Source organism: Oncorhynchus clarkii, chromosome 24, assembly GCF_045791955.1.
Source record: "Oncorhynchus clarkii lewisi isolate Uvic-CL-2024 chromosome 24, UVic_Ocla_1.0, whole genome shotgun sequence".
Classification (NCBI taxonomy): domain Eukaryota; kingdom Metazoa; phylum Chordata; class Actinopteri; order Salmoniformes; family Salmonidae; genus Oncorhynchus; species Oncorhynchus clarkii.
In genome coordinates, this window is record NC_092170.1 from 21,522,713 (window position 1) to 21,548,330 (window position 25,618).

General features: G+C 41.5%; 1 protein-coding gene across 1 annotated transcript; it reads left to right on the top strand.

Annotated features, from left to right (window-relative positions):
- The first annotated feature begins 4,085 nt into the window (after positions 1-4,085).
- LOC139382764 (vacuolar protein sorting-associated protein 26B-like) lies at positions 4,086-7,851 on the top strand. The gene is made up of 6 exons (XM_071126902.1): positions 4,086-4,885; positions 5,085-5,241; positions 5,542-5,706; positions 5,899-6,074; positions 6,283-6,425; positions 6,648-7,851. Exons 1-6 carry the CDS (start codon positions 4,663-4,665, stop codon positions 6,783-6,785), a joined length of 1,002 nt encoding a protein of 333 aa, XP_070983003.1. The 5' UTR covers positions 4,086-4,662; the 3' UTR covers positions 6,786-7,851.
- Positions 7,852-25,618: the final 17,767 nt, after the last annotated feature.

Genomic DNA, 25,618 nt, shown 5'->3' on the forward strand with positions numbered 1-25,618 from the left:
CTTTTAAAATTATGAACTTGGATTAACTAACACAATGTGTCATTGGAACACAAGAGTGATGGTTGCTGATAATGGGCCTCTGTATGCCTATGTAGATATTCCATTAAAAATCTGCCGTTTTCAGCTACAATAGTCATTTACAACATGAACAATGTCTACACTGTATTGCTGATCAATTTGATGTTATTTAAATGGACATATAAAAGTGCATTCTTTCAAAAACAAGGACATTTCTAAGTGACCTCAAACTTTTGAACAGTTATATGTAGTACCAGTTTGGACACACCTACTCATTGAAGTGTTTTTCTTTATTTTTTACTATTTTCTACATTGTAGAGTAATAGTGAAGTCATCAAAACTATTAAATAACACATATGGAATCATGTAGTAACCAAAAAAGTGTTAAACAAATGTAAATATATTTTAGATTCTTCAAAGTAGCCACCCTTTGCCTTGATGACAGCTTTGCACACGCTTGGCATTCTCTCAACCAGCTTCACCTGGAATGCTTTTCCAACAGTTTTGAAGGAGTTCCCACATATACTGAGCACGTGCTGCTTTTCCACTTTGCAGTCCATCTCATCCCAAACCATCTCAATAGGGTTGAGGTCTGGTGATTTATGGAGGCCAGGTCATCTGATGCAGCACTCCATCACTTTCCTTCTTGGTAAAATAGCCCTTACACAGCCTGGAGGTATGTTGGGTCATTGTCCTGTTGAAAATCAAATGATAGTGGGACTATGCGCACACCAGATGGGAAGGTTTATCGCTGCAGAATGCTGTGGTAGCCATGCTGGTTAAGTGTGCCTTGAATTCTAAATCCCTGGCAGTGTCACCAGCAAAGCACCATCACACCTCCTCCATGTTTCACGGTGGGAACTACACATGCGGAGATCATTCGTTCACCTACTCTGTCTCATAAAGACATGGCGGTTGGAATCTAAAATCTGGACCCATCAGACCAAAGGACAGATTTACACCGGTCTAATGTCCATTGTTTATGTTTCTTGGCCCAAGCAAGTCTCTTCTTATTATTGGTGTCCTTTAGTAGTGGTTTCTTTGCAGCAATTCGACCATGAAGGCCTGATTCACACAGTCTCCTCTGAGACAGTTGATGTTGAGACGTGTCTGTTACTTGAACTCTGTGAAGCATTTATTTGGGCTGCAATTTCTGAGTCTGGTAACTCTAATTACCTTATCCTCTGTAGCAGAGGCAACTCTGGGTCTTCCTTTCCTGTGGCGGTCCTCATGAGAGCCAGTTTCATCATAGCACTTGATGGTTTTTGCGACTGCACTTGAAAAAACTTTCAAAGTTCTTCAAATGTTCCGTATCGACTGACCTTCATGTCTTAAAGTAATGATGAACTGTCGTTTCTCTCTCTTTGCTTATTTGAGCTGTTCTTGCCATAATATGGACTTGATCTATTACCAAATAGGGCTGTCTTCTGTATACCACCCCTACCGTGTCACAACACAACTGATTGGCTCAAATACATTAAGAAGGAAAGAAATTCCACAAATTAACTTTTAACAATGCACACCTGTTAATTGAAATGTATTCTAGGTGACTGACTACCTTATGAAGCTGGTTGAGAGAATGCCAAGAGTTTGCAAAGTTGCCATCAAGGCAAAGGGTGGCTACTTTGAAGAATCTCAAATAAAAAATATATTTTGATTTGTTGAACACCAATTGGGTTACTACATGATTCCATATGTGTTATTTCTTATTTTTGATGTCTTCACTATTATTCTACAACGTAGAAAATAGCAAAAATAAAAACCCTGTAATGAGTAAGTGTCCAAACTTTCGACTGGTAATGCATATATACATACATACATACATACATACAGTTGAAGTCGGAAGTTTACATACACTTAGGTTGGAGTCATTAAAACTCGTATTTCAACCACTCCACAAATTTCTTGTTAACAAACTATAGTTTTGGCAAGTCGGTTCGGACATTTCTTTGTGCAAATTTGTTTCCAACAATTGTTTACAGAGGGATTATTTCACTTATAATTCACTGTATCACAATTCCAATGGGTCAGAAGTTTTCATACACTAAGTTGACTATGCCTTTGAACAGCTTGGAAAATTCCAGAAAATGTTGTCATGGCTTTAGAAGCTTCTGATAGGCTAATTGACATCATTTGAGTCAATTGGATGTGTATCGGTGGATGTATTTCAAGGCCTACCTTCAAACTCAATGCATCTTTGCTTGACATCATGGGAAAATCAAAAGAAATCAGCCAAGACCTCAGAAAAAAATTGTAGACTTCCACTCGTCTTTTTCATCCTTGGGAGGATGAACCATCTGTACAAACAATAGTATGCAAGTATAAACACCATGGGACCACGCAGCCGTCATACCGCTGAGGAAGGAGACGTGTTCTGTCTCCTAGAGATGAACGTACTTTGGTGCGAAAAGTGAAAATCAATCCCAGAACAACAGCAAAGGACCTTGTGAAGATGCTGGAGGAAACAGGGTACAAAAGTATCTATATCCACAGTAAAGCGAGTCCTATATCGACATAACATGAAAGGCCGCTCAGCAAGGAAGAAGCCACTGCTCCAAAACCGCCATTAAAAAAGCCAGACTAAGTTTTGCTACTGCACATGGGGACAAAGATCGTACTTTTTGTTGAAAAGTCCTCTGGTCTGATGAAACAAAAATATAACTGTTTGGCCATAATGACCATCGTTATGTTTGGAGGAAAAAGGGGGAGGCTTGCAAGCCGAAGAGCACCATCCCAACCGTGAAGCACAGGGGTGGCAGCATCATGTTGTGGGGGTGCTTTGCATCATGAGGTAGGACAACATCTCAAGACATCAGTCAGGAAGTTAAAGCTTAGTCGCAAATGGGTCTTCCAAATGGACATTGACCCCAAGCATACTTCCAAAGTTGTGGCAAAATGGCTTAAGGACAACAAAGTCAAGGTATTGGAGTGGCCATCACAAAGCCCCGACCTCAAACCCTACAGATAATTTGTGGGCAGAACTGAAAAAGCATGTGCGAGCAAGGAGGCCTACAAACCTGAGTCAGTTACACCAGCTCTGTCAGGAGGAATGGGCCAAAATTCACCCAACATATTGTGGGAAGCTTGTGGAAGGCTATGTGATACGTTTGACCCAGGTTAAACAATTTAAAGGCAATGCTACCAAATACTAATTGAGTGTATGTAAACTTCTGACCCACTGGGAATGTGATGAAAGAAATAAAAGCTGAAATAAATCATTCGCTCTACTATTATTCTGACATTTCACATTCTTAAAATAAAGTGATGATCCTAACTGACCTAAGACAGGGAATTTTTACTAGGATTAAATGTCAGGAATTGGGAAAAACTGAGTTTAAATGTATTTGGCTAAGATGTATGTACACTTTTGACTTCTACTGTACATACATACGTACAGATAATGAGTGGGGCATGTTTAAAAAGCTGATGAAATCTTTTACATGCAGAGCCAAGGGGCACAATGAAACTGTCTGTTGTGCTTGAAAGCCAACTGACTTTATTCTCTGTTCAGAATAACAAAGAAACCAATTACAGTTATACAGTATAATTCCATTATAATGCTGCAAGTTAAGATGTATTATTATGATTATATATCAAGTGATTATGATTTTTTTCAGAGTGCCGTGTCTGTATAAGTGAACGTCTTTGCTTACTAATTACGTACTTTATGAATATTGGACATATTGTCTAGTTGTGACTCACAATTAACTGTATTTTCTTTATGAACACAATATACAATATTAATGGATATACAGGCAATACAACTTTTTTAGAAACAAATGTCTACACATACATGTTTATCAGTAACAATATATAAGTATGAAACAATGTTTCAAATTGAAATAGTTAAAAATGACTTTTTGAAACATGGTTATTTTGTTAAACACTACTCAGGAACTGTTGTAAATTGTAAAATGTTCGTTGTAGTGCAAGTAATGGATACTGTTATGCTTACTTCATTTAGTCAATAAAGACACAAATAACATTAGTAACTGTATTTATTGTATTGTTGAGACTTTTTTATTTGCAAATGACTACAGAAGAGTTTAACTTTTATTTTGAAAAATAATGCAGTCAACCAGACAACCCCGGAAGTGCAACAACATAGGAAATGATCGCTTGCAATATTATGCTTTTTCAGGAAATTTACAATTTAACGTGAATAACGTTCTAAAGGAAATCAAGACCCACTATAATGTTAATCGGTGTCTGAATAACGACGGATACATCTTGAGTTCGAGGGAAACGCTACATTCTTCAGTGTTTGTGGATATCACCATGCGACATGTTTTGTAGTATTTAGGCTATTTCATCGAAAGGGATATGAAGACATGGTGCTGTGTGTAAATGAATTCAATTGAATTTGAGAAGAAATATAAAGGTAAAATAACGGTAACATTTGCATATTTGTCCAGACCTCCCATCTGCATGTGCTGACTATAAGCAGAATTACTACGTTCTGTGGTCATTGCTGGTAACAAACAAGTCGGTGTTGTTGCACTTTCCGTCATTTCGAATGAACGACAGAATTTACTTCAGTAAGAAATAGGTCACTGAAAGTGTCACCTAAATTGGTCTTAAAAGATCTGTTCAGATCCGATCAATCTTAACCTTGTTCATAAAACGGGCCAGAAAATAACAAGCATGAGTTTCTTCAGTTTTGGCCAAAGTGCAGAAATTGATGTAGTTCTGACTGATGCTGAGACGAGAAAGAAGGCTGAACATAAGACTGAAGATGGGAAGAAGGACAAATATTTCCTATTTTATGATGGGGAGACTGTGGCAGGAAAGGTCAACGTTACACTGAAGAACCCTGGGAAAAGACTGGAACATCAAGGCATCAAAATCGAATTTGTAGGCCAGATTGGTGAGTGTTCTTAGTTTAATGCAGTGATATCTATTCCAAATAAATCATAATAAATCCAATGTCGCTTTATGTTGGACTTTTTAGTTAACAACAGTTGTGTCGAATGTGCCAATAGGCCTGGATATATTCTTCTATGAGAGAGTGATTATTTTGTGATGTCTTTGAATGTCTGAAATGTGTACCTGTCCTTCCTTCACAGAGCTGTACTACGACAGAGGAAACCATCATGAGTTTGTCTCCCTGGTGAAAGATCTGGCAAGGCCTGGTGAGCTTACTCAGTCACAGACATTCGACTTTGAGTTCACCCATGTTGAGAAGCCCTATGAGTCCTACACAGGCCAGAATGTGAAGCTACGGTAAGGAAACATTCAGCCTGAACATTCTCTGCCAAAATAACTATTAATTTATGGCTCACTTTTTAACCCGAGATCCCCTTTGACCTGTCAGTCATGTGCCTAGCACTACATCCTCAGCAAGAGTAATGTTTGTGTGCTTCACATGCTCAATGTCTTGCATTAAACACACAAATCGTGATTAGTGGTTATGATGATGCCCATCTTATGTTATAGCCTCAGGATGCAATGAGGATATGTTGTTGGATGACATCTGTTGAGATTACAGCAGGTTTGCTCAGTGTCTGTTGCTTGTACTTGCAGGTATTTTCTGCGCGCTACGGTGAGCAGGAGACTGAATGACATCAGTAAAGAGATGGATATCGTGGTGCACACACTCAGCACGTACCCAGAGCTCAACTCATCAATAAAAATGGAAGTTGGGATCGAAGACTGTCTCCACATTGAGTTTGAGTACAACAAATCCAAGTAAGGCTGAAAGAGATACATTTTTTCAGTACCCTCAGTCACCTCAATTTTTTTGTCAATTTACAAAATGACAAAATGCCACCTCTCCTAGTCACAGCAACATGCAGAAATCATTGTAGCTTAGAACCTTTCCTTTGACTATTTGTCTTTGCAGCAGAGCAGTCCTGTGACAATCCTTCCTGTCTTTCACAGGTACCACCTGAAAGACGTCATTGTGGGTAAGATCTACTTCCTGCTGGTGCGGATTAAAATCAAGCACATGGAGATTGACATCATCAAAAGGGAGACAACTGGCACCGGTCCTAGTGTATACCATGAAAATGACACCATCGCCAAATATGAGATCATGGATGGAGCTCCTGTCAGAGGTATCAAATCAAATCAAATTTTATTTGTCACATACACATGGTTAGCAGATGTTAATGCGAGTGTAGCGAAATGCTTGTGCTTCTAGTTCCGACAATGCATGGATATAGTGAAGATATATAAAGGATATAGTGAAGATTGTATGCTTTTGAAAATTGCAATACTCAAACTACCCATCAGGTCTAACTGGGTGTTTTAATTATGTTTAAGGAGAGTCAATTCCAATACGGTTGTTTCTGGCTGGCTATGAGATGACCCCTACCATGCGAGATATCAATAAGAAGTTCTCTGTGCGTTACTACCTTAATCTGGTGCTGATTGATGAGGAGGAGAGACGCTACTTCAAACAGCAGGTATAGAACAGTGGCTTCTGATGGGTAACTGTTAGCAGTGATCCCAGATGAAATTATATGCCCTTAGAGGGAATTTATCAGGTGTCAGGTTCAACATGGTGTATCCATTGTTCACTGTGATGCACATTATATACTGCATTCCTACCTAGCAGTAAATGTGTCCCTATGGAAATGCTTTAGTGATTAAGACAATGAGCTCATGACCACTTCCTTCTCAATCAGGAAATCACACTGTGGAGGAAAGGGGATGTGGTGAGGAAGAGCATGTCGAGCCAGGCCACCATCGGAGCCCAGCGGTTCGAGGGCTCAGTCAGTTCAGAGAGCGCCCTGGAGAAGGCGGCGAGGGAGGACAGCGCCTAAAGCTGCCTCCACTCATTCTCCTCACAGAAGACCGGCAGTGTCTGTGGAAAAGTAGTGGGGGCACCTGTCAACTCACATGATCACTGATAAAGTAGTCCTCTGTTTATTAGGGCTGCTGAATAAAGGGATAAAGGAAGGATGAAGGGAAGTCTAGAGGTAAACACCTGAACAATGAAAAAGAAGCCTGCATGAGGCATTACAGAGGTCTAAAATTCCGCTGCAGGTCAATTCCATCCACACACATATCCGGTGAAAGGTAAGCCGGCCACTTGTTTAGATCTCCCCCTGTGCGTGGTACCCGAAAAATGGAATATTATACCCTGTCATCTTCAATTTATCAACTTTCTTTGTCACAAAATATATTTCTAGCTTTAGCTTTATATGAATGGATTCTAACTCCGTCTACAACACTGTATTGTCATAGGGAGTTAGTCATGAGTAACAGCGATGCATTTTGAAAACATTCCATACCCAGTCAAATGCATTCCTGACATTTGAATGTGGTCTGTCATAATGAAATCTGAAATTGTGTCTTTACACAGATAGGTATCCGTTGCTTCTCCACATACACATTATCCTCTGTCCTTGTGTAATGATTGCAGGGAGATCAATGGAAGGTTTCTACTGCATTGGAAGTGTCATCCAATTTCTTTGAGTGAGAGGGCTAGATAAAGTATTACTAACCCATTCATTTTAAAGTCCTGCAAATAAGAGCTATAGAACTCTCACCCTCTTATACCATCATGTACAGTGAATAGCATACAGACGGTCACAATACGACCATTACATTCACATGCTTTACCTAAGCATTCCAATACTGTTAGGCGGGGATTTTAAGTGCTTGTATTTGAGGTCTGATATTAAGAAGTCTTCTGTATCGTCCATGTTAGACTTGAAATGTCGTGCCTAAGTGTATCTCGCAAATTAAATCCTGTTGCCTCAATACGTTTAACACTTCTTTTAGCCTGAAATGTTCCTGTATTTTTTTGTGCTCTGCAAATGACTAATTATAGCCCCTTCCCCAAAACTGAAATAAATTGATGCCATATGCATTGTTATCCACACACTCATTTTGGTATAGAAATAAGTTGCTTGCACGTGATAAATATTTAAATGGACTGATGAAATGATTGATTACCTTGGAAATGAAAATGTTGCATGTTTAGACTGAAATTATCTCCTTTATAGACAGTGAAGGCAAACACATGAACTGTCTTAATATAAACATTTAATATTAGAAATGAACTCCAGGGTGTTTGACAAACAGAAACCTTAAGCCAATTTTCATTCAATACAAGCACAATGGTTCAATAGACAGTAAACATCATATTAGCAGCATCATCTTGTCCAAATCTTCACAGTGGGTCTTTGTCCTCCAAACTCATTTTAATATATGATTTTACTTAGACAAAAGCTTTGTAAAATAGGATGAGGTGGAGATTTGACAACCATATTACTCAGTGTCACTGATCTCCACGTACCACTGGTGAGGGGCTGGACAGACAGCCTGGCCCTGGTGAAGAGAGCCATGCCATTCAGGGGCCCGCCTTGTGCTGCAGGTGGGTCTTCTTCAACTCAGACAGAGGAATGAAGTACTTCAACATCCTCTCAAACTGGACACCAGCCTGGCAGTCACACATGAAACAAGCCAGCAGAGCACTAGTACAGTCTAAATTGGATTTTAAAAAAGCCTGTTACATATCAGTGATGTATCTTGATCTCAAGCCATTTGAAACACAAACAAATGTAAACATGAAATCATTCATATCATACTCCATCTGGGGTTGTCTGCCTTGCTGGAGGTGTCGTAATGGACACCTGTCTTGTCAAACTGACTGTGGTCCACATAGGACTCCTTTACAATCTGGAAAAGAGAAAGCAGGTGAGAGGCACCATACCTGAAACACAACCAACAGAAATAGGAACAGGTAGAGGCTCACCTTCATAACTCGTAGATATTCAATGCTCCTTTCAGTTACTGTGCTAGAAGAATACTTGCTGCCCCGCTTTCATGTCTCGCATGAAGTTACAGGCCCGGTAGTTCCAAACATCCCAACAACCAGTTTGGTTGGGAAGAGTCTTCAAATCCTTGATCCCAAAATGGCATAGTAAATAAGCCTTAACAAGCCATAACAACCCATAGGGCAAGAGCCTATCTCCTGTTTCTGTATATCGTTAGGCAGCTTGATGTAAAAGTATACCCTCTAGACAGGATGCTAGTCTGCCGCAGGGCCTCCATTTCCTTAGTGCTGAAAGCCTAGCAGATCCATCAGGTCCCATTTGAGTCTTTGGTATAACTTGACTGGGGATTGAACCCCCAACCTTCCAATCTAAGGGTGGACACATTAACCACAAAGCCAGACATGGAATAGCCATAGATGACACCATCCTATTATTAAGGAGAACAGAATATCTTGACATTTTCAAAGCATCTCTCTGGCTCTGTGACAGTACTGTGGGTGTGGGTATAATTGGAACGTTCCAACAGGAATCAGTGCCAAAAACTTTGTAAAGTACAAGGTTGCCAAAAACAACACATACAAAGTAGATCAATTCACCTTGCTAACTAGCTGCTGAATAGACATCAACTCACCACGTAGCTTATTCTTAATGTTTGTCCATAGCCTACCAGAGTGAGCAGACATTTTTTTTAATAAACGTGGTGAGTGAAATACTTAATGAAATAGCCCATTCCCTACCCGGTATCTTATTCGGCCGCTATACAACTTTGTATGCTTGTTTGTTGGCAACCTTGTTATTTACAAAGTTTTGGGAACAGATTAATGTTGGAACGTCCAATTATACCCACCTGTACTACGGTCATTCAGGTGATTTTTCTTCCTTTGAAGTCGTTTTCAAGTCTTACCTGAGCCTTTCCCCTTCCCCCCGGACTGCCTGACCAATCTCCAATAGGGAATCCTCACTGCGGGCACAATTTTTTGTCTCTTCGTCATTGCCTGGTTAACAGTACATAAAATACATTAACTTATTAATAGCCATTCGACAATCAAATCATTGTGGTAGTAAAGTGATTGTGAAACAGTTTCAGGGACATTGAAAACCTTGCAATGTCATGTATTGTACATAAATGTGAATGCTTTTACTTACTGGATTGTAGTTTTCTTGTGATTCCACGAGTTCTCATTTTATGTGGCATGTCTGAGAGATGACGAAATAGTGGTTGGCTTGGAAGAAATTGAACCTTTAAGTCCTATTCCAATGATGCCTAACCATTCTGTGTGCGTGACAGTAGGTGACATTTGATTTAAAGCAAATGAAGAACGTGTTTCATTAAATCAGTTAATTATGCAAAGGATTACATTGTTATTTACTGGCATGTTATAAACATGCGAATCGAAGTGGTCGCGTCGTTAAACTCAGAACACTGCAAAAGGAAGGACGCTGAATAATGAATAACTCCCGCGCTAGTGACGTATGTTCAAGGCACTTGATGTAGATGTAGACAGTTTGCTTAAGTTTGATTTCTCTGTTTAGGCCTCCTTAATGTCTATGGTTTAAGCAAGCAATTTACCTTAGGGTATATTTCGGTGGTTAATGAAATTACGAGAAAAATGTGCCTTTCACCTGAAAAAATATCGAAGAAAACTAACCAGGACCTGCACAATCTAAGAACTACACTTATCTTATGTTACGGAACTACAGCACCCGCGTGATATAACCAGTGACCTACATGGCGGCCGTTGGAACGTTCTCTAGTTGCCAGACTGAGTTTATGCATTGGCAGAAAATGTCGTTTAATATTGAACAGCACACAGAAACGAGGAATAGCTTTGTGCGTAAGTTCCATGAGCATTTTAGGGTTCAAATCGTTGGTAGAGTAATACCAGCAGCATACCACCCTGCATACCACTGCTGGCTTGCTTCTGATGCTAAGCAGGGTTGGTCCTGGTCACTTCCTGGATGGGTGACCAGATGTTGCTGGAAGTGGTGTTGGCGGGTTGGAGAGTGGTGTTGGAGGGTTAATATAATGTAATTAACATAATTCTAAAACTGCCCTGTGTAGGGTGCTGTCTTTCGGATGGGACGTTAAACAGGTGTCATGACTCTCGGAGGTCATTAAAGATCCCATGGCACTTATCGTAGGAGTGTTATGGGATTCTGTGTTTTACATTATAGCCATTACCATATATATGATTAAATATTATCTGATGTTGGCTGTGTGAGGTATCTGCGTTTGTGCACTTGAGCTTCATCATGAGATTAAACAACTGCTTGCTACATCTGCTTTGTGTGTTTGTGTGTGTGTGACTATACTGAGCAACATGGTGTGACTGCTGCATGTTGCAGAACTGTAGATAACAGCTCAACATCTGCTTTGTGTGTGTGTGTGTGTGACAATACTGAGGAACATGGTGTGACTGCTGCATGTTGCAGAACTGTAGATAGACGGGTAAAGGGAGGAGAGGCTCATCACGAGGTTGGATTGAGATGGAAAAATACTGAACAACACAATAGCAGGAACTGAGCAACTGTTATAACTAGGGTGTGATACCAGAACAGTGAGAATCTATACATCGACAGAGGGTGAACTCCAAGAAGCGCCAAGGGGCTGGGACTAGTCTGAGCAAGTCTAAAACCATGCTCAGCCTCTACTGTGATAGACATAGTTCCAACCCGTCTGTTGGCCTATCACAGTATAAGAACAACTTTTTACGTACATCCTGACAGTTCTTTGTTCTACCCTGCGTGGTGTTACAGTGAACCCGCATATACGAAAATTGCATTTACCATTTATTGCCTGAATTTGATTAAAGATAATTGAAGAAAGATTCTGCTTTTTATTTGTCCTGACATCGGATTCGAAAGACTCAACCCTATCAGTGTTAACCCTGGTGTCCTGGCTAAATTCCCAATCTGGCCCTCAAACCATCATGGTCACCTAATAATCCCCAGTTTACAATTGGCTCATTCATCCCCCTCCTCTCCCCTGTAACTATTCTCCAGGTTGTTGCTGCAAATGAGAACGTGTTCTCAGTCAATTTACCTGGTAAAATAACGGATAAATAAAATGCGGACTTGCACTGCTGCAGTCACCTGAAGCGTTTACATGCGTTAGTTGGGATGAGCAGAATTTCTAGTAGGTAACTGACTGCATAAAGTGACTTGTTTTTCATTGCTAAGTGTGCATTTTCCAGAAATGCATTGCTACTTATGTGCTACTTAGTCATATTGACCTCTGTTAGTAACGTTATACTGTACTACCTAACTAGCTATGTAAAAACCTCTGGTGGTCAAGTGACACTCAATTGTTATTTTGCAACTAAAGTAGTCGTGTTGATGCATTGTAACAGTATGCATTTTAAGAATGCATGGTGGTGTACAGACAGGCTTACTTGAGAATAGACACTTGATTCCTATTGGTCAGCCATGTCTCCTTTCCATCTCTCAAATCGGTCACATACACATGGTTATCAGATGTTAATGCGAGCGTAGCGAAATGCTTCTGAGGCAGGGGGGTGGGCTTCTGTCCTGATCTACGTTGACTTGACAGATGTGATGCAAGGGCAAGTGTGATGTGTGTGTCATGTTCAATGGTTGTTTCAACTATTTATCTTCATGTAAAAGTGTTTCAAATGATTCTGGTAATTATACCGTACTCTACAGTACTACCATTGTCTAACACCGCTAGACTTTATGCAGTAGGTACCCTTCGTGACTCTATTTTTAACACTGCTAGGTTTTATGCAGTATGTGCCCTGTGTAACCGGTGCTGAACTGCACCGCTGTAACTCTGCATTGTGTGTGCGTTGGAGATCAGGTTGTTTTAATTAATGTTAGAGTTGCGTAAATTCGAATCTGGTATCAGGATAAATATAACAACATAAGTCACTGATTTTATACTATGTATTTTTTATTAGCTAAGTAATAAATGGCAAATGCAACTTTCGTATATACGGGCTCACTGTAATACCACGCAGGGCAGAACAGAGAACTGACAAGATGTATGTAAACAGTATTCTTTATACTGTGATAGACAGTTCCAACCCGTCTGTTGGCCTATCACAGTAGAGGCTGGGCGTGGTTTAAACTTGCTCAGCCTATTGCAGGCGCTCAGGCGGGTCCCCGCCTCTTGGCGCTTCTGTTGATAGATGTAACTTTTGCTGTGAAGAACATCCATGCGCTCATGCTCCATACCGTTATCTCGCACCTGGCTCCTGTTATCTAACAAAAGACCGCTTGTTCTGCAACCCCACGCTATATTTTTTACAGAAAACAGAAAATAAAAATCATCCAAGAAAAAATTAAAATCAACAAGTGATATATGCTTTTGTCTCCCCCTTTTGACAAAAACAGGATAAGACTTTATTGTTTATTGACATGTAAGATATAGGATAACTTTGGTCATGGAAAACAGAGTAAAGCAGAGTAAAGCATTATTATAAACCATCTGGTCCTCTCAGCTACTCCTATCCTGTACCAGGTGGGCTCCTTGTATTATAAACCATCTGGTCCTCTCAGCTACTCCTATCCTGCACCAGGTGGGCACCATGCCACCCAGGGACTCCAAACCTTCACAACAGGGAGAACAAACATACTGGAAAGAAAACCATCATAAAACAAAAATGTAAAACAAGGAACTGTGGTGGTGTAATATTTATTCTACTACCTCACCCACAGCATGGGTCATCCTCAGTCAGTCCCATCCTCCCCTGAAAGCATGATTCAGTATCAGCATCTCCAACTGGAGCATCAAGCAAAGGCATCATGCCTGAAGCCTTCACCACATCTGTAACAGACTTCTTAAAACACGGTATGATGCAAGCAGCACAACACATCAATAAAAATACAAGAATTAGGGTCAGAAATCCAATAACCATCATACCAGGGTACTTACCAAACCAGGCTCCCAACCAAGAGAACAGTCCAGACTCCTCCACCCCCGCCATGGTCCTCATCTCAGCAGATAGTGCATCAAGCCCATTAAGGGCCTTAGATATACTACCATCTGGACTGGTGTTATTAGGAATAAACGTGTACCATTGTTCACCGAACATCTTACAGACACCCCCCTGACTGGCAGGAAGCATATCCAAAGCAAGTCTATTCTGTCTGGCAACCCTAGATGTGGCCTCAAGCTGTTCAGACATACCAGTGAGTGCATCACGGGAGTAATTCACAAAACGCTGTTGATTATAGTAGATGTAATTAATCCATGCAGTCTGTCTAGCATCCACTATGGCTGGACCTATAATAGGTAGTAAGTGCCAGAGTCCATCATTCCTACCCAGGGCCTGAAACTCATGAGGAGCCCCCACTGGCACTCCCAACAGGTTAGTGTGTATGTCAACTACATCCTCTGTCCATGGAGCACTACGTCTATGTCTCCCATGGGATGGAATGTTTTCAGGTCCCCTGGATACAGAGCCCAACAGCTGTTCAGCAGTAACATCAACAATGGTCAGTGGAATTATCAAACTGGTCAGAGCACACGTACCTTGCCAGTCTCCTCTAAGAATGGGTCTCAGCACTCTTTTGGGTCCACAGATCCACCACACATCAGCCAGACTACTAGTTTGGTTTAGGCCTGTAACTGGCCAAGTGGAATTAATGGTTATGTTACTACTGCAATCAGCTTCAGGCCCATAAGCAATGCCATTACCTGTACCCGTGATGCAACTGTAATTGCCTTAACACCCCAAGGGGCCCGATGAGGAGGTACTATAGGAAAAACAAGGCTCAAAGAGGAAGAGGAACAGAGAGTTGAATTGGGCTGAACCTGGTAAAAACCTCTCAGAATACACAACCACCCCTCTCCTTCTCCTATAGCAAATGGGTGTGTAGCCAGAACAGGTCTAGCATGACCAATGTTTCATGTAACTCATGCAGTCCTTTCTTTTCAGGGTCTTAGCTGTATACCTCATATAAGACAGCCACAAATTGTCCATACCATCAAAACCAGTCTCAGTGCCTAATTGATCAATAGCTGAATAGTCTAATGCTAATTACCTGAATTAGATTTGACACAGTGGTGGTAGGTGGCAGGTTCGGTCCAGGGGTGGTAGAGGAGTGTGTCTGGGACCTCTGTGGTTTTGGCAGCACCTTAATAGAAAACACACCCATCGTGTCTGTCCTGGTCCTTTGTAGTCTGAGGGTGTAAGTCTCTGCATCAGAGAGCTTAATAGTTTTGATGGTTAGTAGGATTTCATCACCTTTACAAAGTTCAACAGTGCTCTCAGGTTTCCCCCATATCATGGAAAACCTATCCACCTTTGTGGGATCCCCTATGCTATAAGGATACCCTCTTCTCCAATCCTAGAACTGTCCCAGGTTGGTTATCATGTAATCCCCATACGGACACCCTCCCCCATTACACAGGTAATGTCACCCGTCTTTTGGCACTCCTGTACACAGGTGTTAAAACCAAACACAAATATCTCAATTTCTTCCCTGCCCTGTTGGCTCAAAATATGTCCCAAATACTTAACATGAGTCTACCATAATTAAAACTTATCCTAGCTAATTTTCACACCACGTTCATCAGAGAAAATATAATGACACTATAATGTAAATTTCACTGCCTTTTTGTATTAAATTACCTTAATATCAGTTTTACAAATTACCCTAGATTCTCCATCCAAATGGCTTTCCAATAAGGCTGATCAGACCACAAAGGAAAGTTACAATGGAGGTCATAAGTCATACCACCCCTCCAAAGAAGTGTTACTCACTATATTAAACAACATTCCTTTATCAAAAGATTTCACCTATTTAATTAAGAAAATAAAGAAAATAAAAACGTCTAATATTTCATATGTGAGTGTACCCCTTTAAGATATCATGTCTCTGGGAACATGGAAATCCCCTTAACCCAAACGTTTACTACAAAAACAAAACCTAATAATTATGATAATCCCCTCAAACTCAAATAATTTGTCTCAATGTCTTACATTCTTGTTTTTACAAATTGTCTCCCCAAAATACTTATTAAATACCCAGCCATTAGACACACACACACACACCTGTGATAAACGTGCACTGTCCCTTTAACATAAAATAAACTCAGCCTGCAATCCACTCTGCGGGCCTTTCATTGTTCCCCATAATGAAAACAGATTCTAATGTTAGTATACCTTAACCTCCTGTTTAATTTCAATGATGTTATCTGAACAATCAAACCAAAATCAATAACCGGGAAGACTTGTGTAAATGAATTAAAAGAACAAAAAAATCGACCTTATTTCTCAGCACTTGGTTAGAACACCCCTCCTGTCTTACGTCGACCACACCCGTACCTAGTGTATATCTTATCTATTACTCAGTGGCTCAATTAATGTTTAACGTAAGTATGTTCCGATGTTGATTATGTAATTCTACAATATTAGTATAGTTCAAACCTCATAATATAAATCTACACACAGAATTTTACGTTAATAGAGTTTAACACTTTTTCCAACAGTCATGCACACCCCCTCAATATTATATGATATAACTCTGTGCAAACATCTCATCAGTAAGCCTGCGACTTTTTAAACATTCTCACCGGTACCAGCTCCAACTGAAATACCTAATGTACCACACTCAGCTTGGCAGGCTCAAATTAATACAACTCAGACATCTCATCTGAAGGTCCCCGACCTCATTCATACCGATATTAGTCCCCGACTGAATATCAAGCGTATTTCATGCACACAATTTGATTCTCACAAATCTTAATTCACGCCAGTAAGCTTCAACTTACACCATACACACACACAAATCTTCATTCACCGCAGTAAGCAGACCAGTAGGAGACGCAATGGCCCCGCCTTCTATCCATTCTCTGTACAGCTTCTCACCCCGTCTCTTCCACTCCTTACCCTCTCTGCCTTCATTCACTTCTAGAGTAGACTTCAGCGTTATCAACACCTTTTCTATTTCCAACGACATTTTATGTACACTACAATACTGTCAACAACCTATGCCTTTACTCAAACACAAGTGGTACCCTTTCCATACGGCTAAATCGGCCCCCAATTAGGTCTAAAGTAAGAACTCAATTGTGCACTGTGGGTCCCCTGGGGTATTAAGTAGTCTAGTGTCCCCCAGATTATCACCTTTACTTCAATACCAAATGTACAAAATAAAAAAATACAATCACCCCATATGACTAACGTGTCAACCGGATCACGTTTCTAGAACAACTTAATGCCTCACTCAAACTTGGTAGTCAGTGCGCCGACTTTACTACCCAATGTACTCCACACACACCTATGCTTTGTTAGGACCTTAGAGAGACCCTCTCCACAGGGCTAAATCGGTCTCAAGACCAATTAGTCAATTTAATTATCCGTCATTCACACTTGGCCCTGCCTAGTACATCACATTCGCATCATATGGCTTTCCATTCACACTTGGCCCTGCCTAGCACATCACATTCGCATCATATGGCTTTCCATTCACACTTGGACCTGCCTAGTACATCACATTCGCATCATATGGCTTTCCATTCACACTTGGCCCTGCCTAGTACATCACATTCGCATCATATGGCTTTCCATTCACACTTGGACCTGCCTAGTACATCACATTCGCATCATATGGCTTTCCATTCACACTTGAACCTGCCTAGTACATCACATTCGCATCATATGGCTTTCCATTCACACTTGGCCCTGCCTAGTACATCACATTCGCATCATATGGCTTTCCATTCACACTTGGCCCTGCCTAGTACATCACATTCGCATCATATGGCTTTCCATTCACACTTGGCCCTGCCTAGTACATCACATTCGCATCATATGGCTTTCCATTCACACTTGGCCCTGCCTAGTACATCACATTCGCATCATATGGCTTTCCATTCGCACTTTGGTGGTCACCCGTTACCCACCACTCATACATGTAGTCCCAGACTATCCATTCACACTTTGGTGGTCACCCGTTACCCACCACTCATACATGTAGTCCCAGACTATCCAGTCACACTTTGGTGGTCACCCGTTACCCACCACTCATACATGTAGTAAGTGTTCTCTGTTACCACCTACCAGCCAGGCATACTAGTACATCCCATACACAATGCACCATTAAGTATTGTTGATCAATAATAAAATTGCAGTTGCCAATGGAGATATTACTTTCTCAACTATTTTCCAATCTCACACATCATAATAGTTTAAATTTAGTAACTTACATCAAACAGGTGTCTCACAAAACTACATTTGGATAACTCCAATGTGCAGACCTTTAGTTTTTCACAACAGGTGTCTGCTTACCTTTTTTAGTTGACCGGTCAGGATTTGAGAGACACACCGTCCAACGACAGTACTGGCCAATCGGCCGGACAATCTCCAGCCTCGTCCTTCTATCACGTCGGTGGTCACCATCTGTTAGAGTTGCGTAAATTCAAATCTGGTATCAGGATAAATATAACAATGAGTCACCGGTTTTATACTATGTATTTTTTATTAGCTAAGTAATAAATGGCAAACGCAACTTTCGTATATACGGGCTCACTGTAATACCACGCAGGGCAGAACAGAGAACTGACAAGATGTATGTAAACAGTATTCTTTATACTGTGATAGGCCAACAGACGGGTTGGAACTGTCTATCACAGTAGAGGCTGGGCGTGGTTTAAACTTGCTCAGCCTATTGCAGGCGCTCAGGCAGAATTCAATATCTGCATCTTGCATCTGCATCCAAGAGAAATTAAAACATTTGTAGAGCACATATGTTCTGCGAATCGTCGCCTCTTTCTACAACAGATGCACAATAGGAGGGACTGGGATCATTCGAGGAGCTAGCCATCGTTCACACATACTATAGCCTGCTAATACCTTAGCTAGCTATTTACCACATGTTGAATTCAGAATGTTAATATAATTCTAAAAACTACAGTTACAAGTGCATCTTAACAATAACATCGACGTATGAGTTCTCTAAATATACAACATTATTCATGAACAAAACACTGTGTATGACTTGTGTATGACTGTATGACAGAAAAAGCGTGCCTACCTCTCAGTGCATCAAAATGATTTGAGCACGCAGGGCAAAACGTAAGTACACACTCCCCTACTCCCAAGATGCAGGCATGGATAATAACAAATCAACATGACATATTAATATATGAACCTGGTGAAATTCACACAGTACTTTAACTTACACCTGCATGACTCTATTCTTAACTCCCTCTGTTACGAATCCCTTTTTGGCCCGACAGTCTAGGGGGGATGGTAGTGAGACGCGTAACATAACTCATGTAAATTATAATTGTGACAAAGTACGTGTGAACGAAATAACCAGGACAACTGAAATAATACCGTCAAACTCAGGGTTTATTGTAAAACACACGGTAATGGGGGGGAGCAGGAAAAGGGGCTGAGCTGGACCCAAGGAAAGAAACAAATATGCAAAAACACCCCTAAGCTAGACTAGCCTATTTCAACAACAGCTAACTAACTAACCAAAATTAGTGGGTGGTCCACCCAGTTCTAACTAGTGTGTGTTAACAAAGTTTACCTACGGGTAGTGTATGCCCATGGGCGACTTGTCTTGGTTTCCCCTTTTCCCACCAGCAACAAACAAACACCATAACCAAAACAATACTCACAGGTGATGACAAAGTGATTTGGAGGTGCTCAAACAAAAGAAGAGGTTAATTATTACACAAAGAGCGAGATCTACATACATGGCATTTACAAAGAGATTGTGCTACTGAAATCTATCAAGAGCAGAGATCTACCAACATGTCATTACAAAGATTGAGCTCTCCTGAAATCTACAAAGAACAGCTATCTAAAAACATGGCATTACCAAGATTGAGCTCTTGAACAAACAAATGATGTGGTTTTTAAACCATGGGGAAGGAACTGTGATAGGGTAGGAAACAGGAGGAGGTGTGTCTTCTGATTGATGGGTTGATTGTTGACTGATTGGGGAGTAATGATTTTCACCTGTGAGGGGAGAAGGAGAGAAAAGAAACACACACAGGATACACACAGACACAGGATACCTGTATCCGTAACACTCCCACCCTTAAAAGAGCAACCCTAGGGGGGATTGCGACTACAGTATTTAAATGAACACTCACAACAAATCAACAACCTTGCAAAACATACAGAAATCATCTTCACACACGAGACAAAGCATCTGCCAACACATTATCTGAACCCTTTTTGTGGCGGATCTCCAAATTATAATTTTGTACAATCAGCGCCCAACGCATAAGGCGCTGGTTCTGGTTGTACATTCGGTGGAGAAAAACTAAGGGGTTATGGTCAGTATACACAATCACTGGTAGGGCACTGGAACCAATGTATACTTCGAAGTATTGCAGAGCCAACAACAAAGCAAGAGCTTCTTGTTCTATTGTCGCATAGTTTGTTTGACATTTATTAAATTTACGTGAAAAATAACAAACGGGATGATCTACTCCACTCTTGTCCTGCTGCAGTAGAACAGCACCAGCACCTCTGGCACTAGCATCTACCTCAAGCTTGAACGGTTGTTCAAAATCCGGAGCAGCAAGTACAGGGGTACTACATAAGAGTGCTTTCGCTGATTCAAAAGCTCTCTTACAATCAGGGGACAACACAAATGGTCTTGCCGGACTGAGCAAATCAGTCAATGGAGCAACTACCGCAGAGAAATTTTTACAGAAGCTACGGTAATAGCCAACCATCCCTAAAAAGCGGCGTAGCTCTCGTCTAGTGGTAGGTGCAGGGAATGCAGTTATAGCCAAGACCTTGGCATCAACAGGGCGCACCTGTCCATGGCCAACTTCTTTACCGAGATAGGTAACAGTAGCCTTCCCAAACTCGCACTTTGCCAAGTTCAGGGTTAGAGAAGCAGTTGCCAACCGTTCACATACTACCCTTAGCAAGTCAACATGATCTGACCACTCAGACGAATAAATCACTAGGTCATCAAGGTATGCACTACAATTAGGAACGCCAGCTAATACAGAGTTAACCAGTCGTTGGAAAGTGGCTGGTGCATTTCGCATCCCAAAAGCCATGACTGAGTACTGAAGGAAGTTGTCTGGGGTCACAAAGGCAGAAATCTCAGAAGCACGTGAAGTTAACGGAACCTGCCAGTAACCTTTTAAGAGGTCCAACTTGGTCACATACTTAGCAGCACCAATAGTGTCGATACAGTCGTCCAGTCTGGGTAACGGGAACGAATCTGGCATTGTGACAGAATTTACCTTTCGATAATCCGTACATAACCTGGACGTACCATCAGGTTTAGGAACCAGAATGCAAGGAGAACTCCAAGGGCTTGAACTTGGCTTAGCCAGGTCATTCTCCAACAAATATCTCACCTCATCCCTCATTATCTTCCTCTTGGAAGCGTTGATACGATATGGGTGTTGCTTGATAGGTGTAGCATTTCCAACATTAATGTCATGTTCCAACACATTTGTGCGAGTAGGAACGTCATTAAAGAGACATGGAAAACTGTGTAGTAGCCTCACAATATCATTAGCCTGTCCATCCGTTAAATGAACCAGACCTGACTGGATAGACAGCAGCATTTCTGAGTTGGGCAATCTAACACACTGCTGCTGAGTATTGCGCAACTCCAAGCCATCAACATCATCAATATGACAGTCCACTATCATTGCAGTAGTAGCAGAGGAGACAGCAGTACCTTCCTCTGTTTTTGAACTATCTAACTGTGTGATGGGTCGGGTGTGGTATGCTTTCAACATGTTAATGTGACACACACGAGATTGGCGTTTTCTATCAGGAGTTTGAAGCACATAGTCAGTTTCACTTATTTTCTTTTCAATTAAATAAGGACCAGTGAAACGAGCTGACAGTGAAGATCCTGGAACAGGTAATAACACCAGTACTTGGTCACCTGGCTGTAGTGGACGAGAAACAGCCTCTTTATCATAGTGTCTTTTCATGCTCCTCTGTGAGGAAGACAGAGCTTCCTTTGCAAGAGCACAAGCTTGGTCTAGGCGCTCACGAAAGCGACTAACATAGTCCAACACATTCTCATCTCTGGTTCACAACTCTTGGGACAAGAACTGTTCTTTAAGGACTTTCATTGGTCCTCTTACTGTGTGACCAAACACTAGTTCAGCCGGGCTGAAACCTAGGGACTCCTGCACAGTTTCACGAGCAGCAAACAAAACTAGAGGAACTCCCTCATCCCAATCTTTCTCAGATTCCAAACAATATTTACGTAGCATAGACTTCAGTGTCTGATGCCATCTTTCAAGCGCACCCTGAGACTCTGGGTGATAGGCGCTTGATACACGGTGCGTAATTGATAAGGATTTCAACACCTGCTTGAAGAGCTTGGATAGGAAATTGGTACCTTGATCGCTTTGTACCACCTTAGGTAACCCGAATGTCGTGAAGAATTTTATTAAGGCTTTACTCACTATCGGAGCTGTAATCCTTCTCAGAGGAATAGCCTCGGGGTATCTTGTAGCCATACACATTATCGTTAACAAAAACTGGTTACCCGATTTTGTCTTCGGTAACGGTCCGACACAATCAACCACCACATGCTCAAATGGTTCACCTATTACAGGTATAGGACAAAGAGGAGCAGGAGGAATAACCTGATTTGGTTTTCCTGTTATCTGACAGGTGTGGCATGTCCGACAGAACTGAGCCACATCTTGTTTTAAACCTGGCCAAAAGAAATGTCGAAGGATCCGATCATACGTCTTTGTAATTCCTAAATGACCAGACCACTGGTGATCATGAGCAAGGGATAACACATTCTGTCGAAAGGCTGTAGGAATCACTATTTGGTAAACAGCATTCCAATCTCCACCCGCGTCAACATGGGATTTCCATTTACGCATGAGGAGATTACCATCAATGAAGTAAGCCACATTCTTCTTCTTCACCTCTTCTAACGAGACAACACTAGAAAAACATTTAGCAAGCTTGTTGTCAACCTTTTGGTTAGCAATCAGCTGCTCACGAGTGACTGGTAATTGTATTGCATCAGCAATAACTTCAACGTACTTTGATTCTTTCCTGAGCTGTTTGTCAGAGGTGATCAGCTTCTCAGAGGTATCACACAATCCATCCTCTTGATCATCCTCTTTGAACAGAACAGTGTTCGACAAATCTATCACGTCACCTTCTTGTAGTGCCTGAGCACGAGTGACAGCACAAGCGGGGAACACATGTGGATAACTCTGTGCCAACTCATTCGAGAGAGAGTGGTCACTTTTATCCAATACTTCCAATACGGGTACTACCTTTCCTCCGGCAATATCGTTACCCATTATAAAGGTCACACCTTTCACTGGCAACTTAGGACGTACCCCCACTCTGAATATTCCACTGATTAACTCAGAGTGTACTTTCACAAAGTGCAACGGCACTGGGACAAAACCCATTTCAATACCCTGCACTAACACACTGGAACCACAGTATGTATCGTCAGATAAGGGCAACACATCAGACAATATAAACGACTGCGCCGCACCAGTATCTCTAAGGATTTTAACCGGACGCTGAGACGCTTCGTCATTCTCTAGGGACACAAACCCCTCGAAAATGAATGGTTCATAACTGCGGTCGGGGACTGGGTCTTTCAAACTACAGTTACCCTGAGGCACCTGTTTTGTTGCAGACCTTACAACCGTACGAATTAGACCAACACCTGTTGGTGGCTTGGCACGAAGAGGCATCCCTCGTTTGCGTTTAAGCAGGAAGCAATCATTAATCATATGTCCCACTTTATGACAATAGAAACAGGAACGCTCATTCTTCTGGCGTGCTTGATATACTACTGCGGGCCGACTAGGGCTAAAGGTAGGAAACTCAGTGGTTCTACTCTCAGTTTGAGCCGAAAACACACTCTTGTGCGTCAACACAAACTCGTCTGCCAACACAGACGCTTCTGCCAGGGAGGATACTTTCTGTTCGTTTAGGTAAACTACAATGCGTTCGGGTAAGCAATTTTTAAACTCTTCCAACAAGATTAACTCCCGGAGAGAGTTGAAATCAGTTACCTTACTAGCAGCATGCCATTTATCAAACAGATTTCCCTTGTCTCTAGCAAATTCCACATAAGTCTTACTAGAAGACTTTCTATGAGACCTAAATCTCTGTCGGTATGCCTCAGGCACAAGCTCATAGGCACGAAGAACAGTAGCTTTGACCACTTCATAATTCAAACTGTCCTCCAGAGGTAGCGCTGACAAAACCTCTTGGGCTTTACCAGTTAATTTACACTGAAGTAATAGGCACCATACCTCTTCAGGCCACTTCAATGCTACGGCTATACGCTCAAATACACAAAAATAGGAGTCAACCTCCGACTCTCTGAACAAAGGTACTAAGGCTATCTGCCTACTAATGTCAAACGTGTTTGAGGACACAGCAGGTGGGGACGGCTCACAAACAGGCACAGTAGGAACGAAGGCTAGCCTCGCTGTCTCTGCCTCCAGTTCCATCTGGCGCATTTTAAACGTCATCTGCCGCTGTTCTCTTTCTGCCTCAATTTTACACATCATCTGCCGTTGTTCTCGTTCTTTTTCTGCCTCCATTTTACCCATCTCCAAATCTAAATGCCGCTGTTCTCTTTCTGCCTCAATTTTACACATCTCCAACTGGAGAGTCTCTCGCCTAATTTGGGCTCTCTCTTCCACCTCTAGTTGTAACTGTGCTAAACGGACATCCCTCCTGGCATCACCGTTTGACAGTGGGGAGAGTGGATCAAAATGGGACAATGTGGCTGGTGTTTTAGCCTCACCCTCATTATCAGATACCAATGGGCTTATAGGAGCAGTTACATCCCCTACAGGGTTAGTAGACTCAGGCAGCGGTAACACAAGCACCTGCTCTTCCAACAATACATTTAACACTAGCTGTTTAACCTCCGCCTTAACTACACTCTGCGGAATCGATATTGAGTAATGGTCAGCCAAGGTCATTAAATCAACTCTACGACATTTATCAAAAACCTCCCACGAAGGATTATCCAAAAAGGACTTCAAATCAAAAATAGCCATCTTACACTACTTCACAAGAGCCAACGAAAATAGCAAACACTAATGCTACTTCAGCTATGACGCTCAACACTGAACTATACCACTACAACAATCTACATGAGCGGCATGGGTGTCAGTAAAGACAAATCCCGGATGAGCCCCCACTTATGTTACGAATCCCTTTTTGGCCCGACAGTCTAGGGGGGATGGTAGTGAGACGCGTAACATAACTCATGTAAATTATAATTGTGACAAAGTACGTGTGAACGAAATAACCAGGACAACTGAAATAATACCGTCAAACTCAGGGTTTATTGTAAAACACACGGTAGTGGGGGGGAGCAGGAAAAGGGGCTGAGCTGGACCCAAGGAAAGAAACAAATATGCAAAAACACCCCTAAGCTAGACTAGCCTATTTCAACAACAGCTAACTAACTAACCAAAATTACAGCGGGTGGTCCACCCAGTTCTAACTAGTGTGTGTTAACAAAGTTTACCTACGGGTAGTGTATGCCCATGGGCGACTTGTCTTGGTTTCCCCTTTTCCCACCAGCAACAAACAAACACCATAACCAAAACAATACTCACAGGTGATGACAAAGTGATTTGGAGGTGCTCAAACAAAAGAAGAGGTTAATTATTACACAAAGAGCGAGATCTACATACATGGCATTTACAAAGAGATTGTGCTACTGAAATCTATCAAGAGCAGAGATCTACCAACATGTCATTACAAAGATTGAGCTCTCCTGAAATCTACAAAGAACAGCTATCTACCAACATGGCATTACAAAGATTGAGCTCTTCTGAAATCTACAAAGAACAGCTATCTACCAACATGGCATTACAAAGATTGAGCTCTCCTGAAATCTACAAAGAACAGCTATCTACCAACATGGCATTACAAAGA

What these genes read in the sequence shown, in the direction of transcription:
- LOC139382764 (XM_071126902.1), top strand. Translation starts at nt 4,663, where the DNA reads ATGAGTTTCTTCAGTTTTGGCCAAAGTGCAGAAATTGATGTAGTTCTG. An exon ending in CGAATTTGTAGGCCAGATTG is followed by an intron (nt 4,886 to 5,084) that starts GTGAGTGTTCTT and finishes CTTCCTTCACAG; the next exon opens with AGCTGTACTACGACAGAGGA. An exon ending in GGCCAGAATGTGAAGCTACG is followed by an intron (nt 5,242 to 5,541) that starts GTAAGGAAACAT and finishes TTGTACTTGCAG; the next exon opens with GTATTTTCTGCGCGCTACGG.